Source organism: Thermobia domestica, chromosome 8, assembly GCF_964235325.1.
Source record: "Thermobia domestica chromosome 8, izTheDome1.hap1.1, whole genome shotgun sequence".
NCBI classification, from domain to species: domain Eukaryota; kingdom Metazoa; phylum Arthropoda; class Insecta; order Zygentoma; family Lepismatidae; genus Thermobia; species Thermobia domestica.
In genome coordinates, this window is record NC_137461.1 from 120,337,635 (window position 1) to 120,345,102 (window position 7,468).

Consider the following 7,468-nt stretch of genomic DNA (forward strand, 5'->3'; position numbering starts at 1 on the left):
ATACTTTTTAAAGTGTATAGTAAACTCACGATATACTTATTATAGTCTGGGATCTGGCTGCAACCCCCTTCCATAGTTTTTTTTTTTATTACCGTTTCAACAAAACTTGGGCCAGAGATTGTGGTAATTTCTTTGGAACCCATCGGTAGCATAGTTCAGAATGGCTTGGGTATGTGCAAGTTCTCGATATAATGAGTTCCCAAAAAATCTGTTAGGAGAATAAAAGAGTGACGGTATTAAGAGAAGCATTCTTCCAATTTGACTGTAATGCTGATCATTCTGCTCTCAAATAGTAACCATGGACGAAATATAGTTGTACCACTATGATCCTGAAACGAAACAACAGTCAATGGAGTAGTAGCACTAATTTCTCCCTCGCCCCACGAAGTTCAAGACACAGAAGTAGGTTGAGAAACTGCAACATTCTTCTGGGATAAGTATGGAGTCGTACTCATAGACTACCTCCCCAACGGTCAGATATTTAATCCAGAATCTCTACATTACTCACAAAACTGAAAGAAAAATTCAAAGTTCGACACCGCGTAAAATGAAAAGAAAGAAATTATGTTCCTTCAAGAGAATACACCTGTCCATTAAGCCCTGCAAACACACTTGGCATTGCATAATCTAGGATTACAATGTCTAGATCATCATCCTTATTCCCCAGATTTAGCTCCGTCTAACTATTGCCTGTACTTATTTCCCAACTTAAATAACACTTGAAAGGACGCCATTTTAGATCTGATAAGGGTAGTGCTACGAACAGTAGTGCGAGGAAGTCTCCAGATTTTTAAAAACTTTTCTGCAAAAACTGGAGCACTGTATAAGATAGTAAAAGTAAACTCAAATCACTCTTATTAGATAATCCAATATATGCTATAGAAGAGTTTAGGAAATTACAAAGCAGTTAAAGGGAAAACTAACATAGCATTGAAGAACTATGAGAAAAATGAATAGACATGCATAGTACGAATAGTTAGGTATCTATTTTATCCTGTTTTAATCGTTATTCTTTGTATTGTATTGGAATTACAATCGAGAATTCATATATAGATATTAGGTTGTGTATTACAGTTATATCTTTATATACAGACTGTCCCATAATTCGTGTGTAAACTTTAATTTCATAGTACTCAGAACTGGTAAAAGCTAGAACTGTGAAATTTGCAGGCAATTTAGAGGAAGGTCAGAAGATTTGTTTGATAGCAAAACGAGATCGCGGGTGTTATTGTTTGCGGAGTTACAGGGTCAAAGGTCAAAATGCGATTTTTTCCTTATGGGATTTCAATGTTAAATAGTAGACTCACGTGCCATTTTTTTGAATATCCATCTCCGGTAGCAAAAATTGGTATATCGACATAAATTCTGATCCGAAACAATGTGATAACGAGAAATTTGGGCAATCGTGACCCGGTGACCTCTAGCAGGTCATCTGTGACCCTTGAAGAAAAAGCTCCCTTTTCAACAGCTTATTGTACAAAACTAATTCAGTTGAAGATAATGTTAAAAGTACATATGCACAAATGATCTACTGAACATCCTTTTTAGCAAAACGAAGAGGTCAGTAATATCATCAGAGGTCAAAGGTCACGTAGTTAAAATGTCATATTTGATGTGTTAACAAATAAGAAGCTGTGACATTGGAAATAATGCTTTGAAGTGACACAGAACACATGCATAAAGATCCTTGCAACGAGTGTGTATGGGCATAGGGAAAAGGTCATCATAAGAGGTCAAAGGTCACGCAGTAAAATTTCATGTTTGATGTGTTAGCAACTATGAAACTGTGACGTTTGAAAACTGATTTGAGCTACCATGGAACACATGCATAAAAGTCTTTCGAATTGGTTTATATGGGCATAGGAAAAAGGTCAACAATGTCATAAAAGGTCAAAGGTCACGCAGTTAAAATTTCATGTTTGATGTGTTAACAAGTATGAAACTGTGACGTAAGAAAGAATGATTCGAGCCTCCACAGGACACATGCATGCTGCAAAGGACACAAGTCCTTCCAATTGGTGTGTATGAGGATAGGAAAAAGTCAGCAATGTCATAAAAGTTGAAAGGTCACGTAGTTAAAATATCACGTTTGATGTGTTAAAAAATATGGAACGGCGACGTTTGAAAAAGGATTTGACGTGCCATAGAATACATACAGAAAGGTCCTTCCAACGGATGTGTATGGGCACAGGAAAAAGATCAAGAACGTCCTTAAAGGTCAAAGGTCACGCAGTTAAAATTTCATGTTTGATGTATCAGCAAGTATGAAACTGTGATGTTGGAAATAAGGATTTGAGCTACCATAATAATATGCACAAAGGTCTTTCCAATTGGTGTGTATGGGCATAGCAAAAAGCTCAACAATGCCATAAAAGGTCAAAGGTCACGCAGCTAAAATGTCATGTTTGATGTGTTAACAAGTATGAAACTGTGACGTTACAAAGAATAATTGGAGGTCGCATAGAACACATGGATAAAGGTCCTTCCAAGGGGAATGCATGGGCCTAAAAAAAGGTTAATAATGTCATAAAAGGTCAAAGGGCACGCAGTTAAAACATGATAGTTTGTGTTAGCAAATATGAAAGTGTGACCTTTGAAAAGTGATTTGACCTGCCACAGAATACATGCAAAAAGTCGGCCATGGAATACATGCATAATTAATAGTTAACAGTGTCATAAAAGGTCAAAGGTCACGAAATAAGAAGTTTATAGTTCATATATTGGCAAGTTACAGCGATATATCCCTATTATAATTAATCTGTACCTATATTATCAACATTGATCAGAGGCGCAATAATTAAGCATATAGCTTAGATATAATTAAAAGAAAGAACGTTGTTATTGACAGGACATGTTGTCATGAATAAGATTATTAGTTTATTATTGATAGAACATGTTGTTATTGACAAGATTATTAGTTGTTATGGGAAAGATCATTACTGAGTTATACACACGAAATTGGAAGATATGTACAAAAGCTATGGTTGCTGTTGATATTTCATGTACGTATAAAACAGAAGAATAAATCGACGATATCTGGACACAATTCATGTTTATGGTTAGTAATTAGTAGCTGATATGTTTATTATAATAACATAATGATTTAAAGGTACATAAACGAATCAGGGCTAAAGCGAAGTGTTTATTTATATATATATTTCGTTTTATCTGGTGCCGAAGACACGGGACTATACTATACTATTTAGTTCCGAAGAATAGTAAGAACTGAGTTTATGTGTATACGTATTTTATGAGTTTCACTACTTTGAGAAGTGGGAAGAGAATACAAAGAATTGCTAATATGCAGGATTCCGAGATTGAAGAAGTACCCAGTATTTCAAATCAAACCATACCTGGAAATGCCGTAACTCTGTCTGAACATTCTTATTCTAAACTTATTGATATGTTTAGTCAACTACTAGACCAGAAATTTGATCAACAACAAAAATTGTACGATGAAAAGCTAGAACAGAAATTTGACCGACAACAAAAAAAGCTAGAACAGATACTAGCGCAGCAAAAATCTCTTGCAGATAAAGTACAAGGTGTACAAGAAGGTTTCGATCGGCTACAACATAATTTAAAAGAGGATTTGCACGTATTGATTAAAAGGGTGAACGGTACTGATGCGAATAAGAAAGTAGAACCGGAAGAAGGTCAAAAGAAAGTCGATGGACGAAATGAAAATATTGAAGAACAGGATGGAAATGAAACAATTGAACCTGTGACGAATGGTGATGCGAGAGATGCTACAATTGAAGAAGAACCGTCATCTCCGGTCAAGAAAACCTCCACTACTACTACAGGCTTATTCAAAATTGAAGTGAAAGGTCTGCCGAGATTATACCGGTTAGGGAAATTGAAGAAATTGTTGACTGATAATTTGAAGTTGGGAAGCCATATTATTAAGTCGCCGAAGAGAGCGAGTTCTTGGATTTATTTGATCTTTAAAACTGAAGAAGACCAACAGATGGCAGTGAAGACCTTGAATGGATACAGTTGGAAGAAGCGAGTTCTTTCAGCCGAAGTTGCCGAAGCTGATCATCGTAAACGAAAATTGGAAAACTCTGTTGATAAGGATTCTAAAAAGGCGAAAGTTGAGCTACCTGTAGGAGATAGAATAAAACAGGCAACAATACCTTTGTGGGATGTTACTTATGGAGAACAGTTGAAGAAGAATAATGAAGAAATAAAATCTTCACTCACGCGACTGATGGATTTGTTGCCGAGAAGGAATTTGGATTTAGCAGATTGGACAAAAGAAAGAAAAGAGAAGAATGAAGGACTTGCAGACTTTCTGAAGCATTCGCCTATAAGAAAAATTACGCATGATTTGAAAGATTATTTCCAAAACAGAGAAGGTAACTGTTTGAATGTGACATCGCTCTATTTCCTGATCTCCACTGAAAAGGAAGAAGGTGAGAAACCTCCACCACTGCAGCTGTTGTTCGGGAAAGAATATGTGAAAGAAACTGTATGTGACGTGAATTTCCGAGTATCTACAGATTATTATTTTCAAGTGAATGCTTTGATAGCCGAGCAGCTTTATACTTCCATCACGAAAGTGGTTGAAGTTGACGAAGAAACTTCCTTTATAGATGTGTGTTGTGCCACTGGAGGAATTGGATTTATTCTTGCTAAGAAATGTGCTCAAATTCTTGGCATAGATACGTTGAATCAGACAATTGAAGATGGCTATATTCTCGTTTGTGACTCCTTGTTTAGTTTGATTGGATCTTTTGGACATGTAACTTAGATTTGAATTACGGAGTTTGAGAAGGTTGTATTTAAGTAATTTTACTTTAAATAACGTTATGATTTTGTCTATTATCAGTACTTTGTTCGAATAATAACATTTTGTTCAGAAGGAGAAAACAAAATATTTTTATGCCGATATATTATGTATATTTTGTTTTATGTTATTTAATCTTGTTGAGTTCATGTTTATGATCGCGGTTGCTGAATTTATGTTAGCATATGTCTTAATATTATGTGCATTATTAAGTCTTTCTCTTATGATATACCTATTGTTTTGTTCATCTTTATTTCATCTTATGTGTTTAAAAAGAGATTCGATTGTATTAACTCGAAATCCATGACATTGATTTTAAACTGAAGCTTTTAAATGTAATTATTGCCTTCTGATCTTGTTGTTGTTTTGATAAGATGACGATCTTAATTATAAATAATGTTGTTTGTATATGGATGTTATCGCTTAATGTAAAAGAGGAACAATTAACTAGTAACTCTGCGTAAGTCATCAATTACTTATAATTTTGAATAGACCCATAAATGATATTTGTAATGAATCGACGTTTTATGATATGTAATTAGTAATAAAAGAAAAATGTTGTTATAAATGAATTGATATATATATATATATATATATGGAGAAAGAAGAGAAAAGAAAAATATTTATATTGATGTAATAATAATAATTAATACGAGGATTGATGTAATAATAATTAGTACGAGGGCTATTCAAAAAGTGAGTGTTTTGAAAATATACAGGGTTCTTTCCTTCACTGTAAATACTGTTACGGAATTCCCGTTCTGGGCGACATTTACAGCGATATATCCCTATTATAATTAATCTGTACCTATATTATCAACATTGATCAGAGGCGCAATAATTAAGCATATAGCTTAGATATAATTAAAAGAAAGAACGTTGTTATTGACAGGACATGTTGTCATGAATAAGATTATTAGTTTATTATTGATAGAACATGTTGTTATTGACAAGATTATTAGTTGTTATGGGAAAGATCATTACTGAGTTATACACACGAAATTGGAAGATATGTACAAAAGCTATGGTTGCTGTTGATATTTCATGTACGTATAAAACAGAAGAATAAATCGACGATATCTGGACACAATTCATGTTTATGGTTAGTAATTAGTAGCTGATATGTTTATTATAATAACATAATGATTTAAAGGTACATAAACGAATCAGGGCTAAAGCGAAGTGTTTTTATAATATATTTCGTTTTAAAGTATGATACGGCAATGTTTGAGAACTAATTTAATTGGTATGGTATATAAAATTAAGAATATTTATTTGGGCTCTCGGAAATTTTTTCTTTTAAATAACAAGAATACTTAATTTTAGGAAGTCATTATAGAATGCACACTATTGTGTGCAGGACATTCTAGGGCATAGTGGGTGCAGGATTTTCTTTCGTCTAGATTCTAAAAAACATATTATTTGGGTAGCATTTTCCAATGAAAATATCACATGTAAATGCAAATCACTCAGGAGTTCTCCAAAAATAAAAAAAATAAAAATCCTGAGAACAGACTGTACTACAGATTGTTCGTTACTTCTTTATATTCATATAAAAAAAGGATAATGCATTGAAAATAAACTGTTTCCAAGCAATGCATTGTGTTGTGAAGTTTGAGGGGAGAACAAAGATGTCTAGTATTCTCATGAAAAATAAATATGGCAGCCTTAATATTTCCTTGATGCTTACCCAGGAAACTGAGAAAATAAAAATAATTCCACTGGAAATAAATTGTTTCCCCATATGTAGGAAGGGACGCACTCTTATCGTTTATTTATACCCTTTCGTGACTGAAGCATAAACACGACCTGTTTATGTTTTGAACTCACGTCAAATAATCAGTCTGTTTCGTTCACAAGGGTGGTTTGGTGTTGCGAGAATGATAATCTGGTTGGACAGAGACAGTGAGGCAGTGGAGTGTGGAGTTGAGCTTAAAATTAAATGAGTTTGTGAATCTTGAGTGTTTGGGAATATTGTGTGTCTTATGAGTGTGTAAGAAAATAAAAACTGTTGTATTTCTTATTTTCCCTATACTCATAGGCCTACGTGTTTGGAAGTGTGTGTGTGTGTGTGTATAATTGTGTAAGTCACAGTGGATATTCTAACAAAGGAACAACGTGTCGATTTGCATACAGTTCTTAGTAGGAAGTAGGTTACAAAAACGCGGAGAAAGGCGTTTGCACGGTGGGGTGTGAAAATAAGCAATACCAAAATTCTTGATCTTTGCAACAGTTTCGGAGTAACTGTTTTAGAGAGGAACATCTTTCTCAGCTACAACGAAAGGCAGGACCACCTGTAAGGATCTCTACCGAGGATACTAAACGCAAAGTGGTTCGTTCTGTGCTTAGTTTACCAAGAAAATCAATCCGTCACCGTAGTGTTGCATCCAACGTTAAAAAAAGTTCGCTGAGTAGGATATTGCGTGTGCTTGAGGATAAGGCGTACAGTATGAAGATTGTAAATAAATTACATGATAATTATTTCGGAGGCAGAATTTTATTTTGTAAATGGTTGATAGACAAATTAAATGAAAATCCCATATTTTTATTTCAACTTATAATGTCAGATGAAGCTATATTTTTTTTAATGGAACAGTGTCTTTGTCACATGAACGGTTCTTGGGACCCAGTCCACCGGCGGAAAGAATTGAACGCTTTGCAGATCAAAGGGGTATT

The 7,468-nt window shown here is 34.3% G+C and overlaps 1 protein-coding gene across 1 annotated transcript; it reads left to right on the forward strand.

Annotated features, from left to right (window-relative positions):
- The first annotated feature begins 3,970 nt into the window (after positions 1-3,970).
- LOC145692280 (tRNA (uracil-5-)-methyltransferase homolog A-like) lies at positions 3,971-4,756 on the forward strand. The gene has a single exon (XM_081767576.1). The coding sequence runs from the start codon at positions 3,971-3,973 to the stop codon at positions 4,754-4,756; it is 786 nt and encodes a 261-aa protein (XP_081623702.1).
- Positions 4,757-7,468: the final 2,712 nt, after the last annotated feature.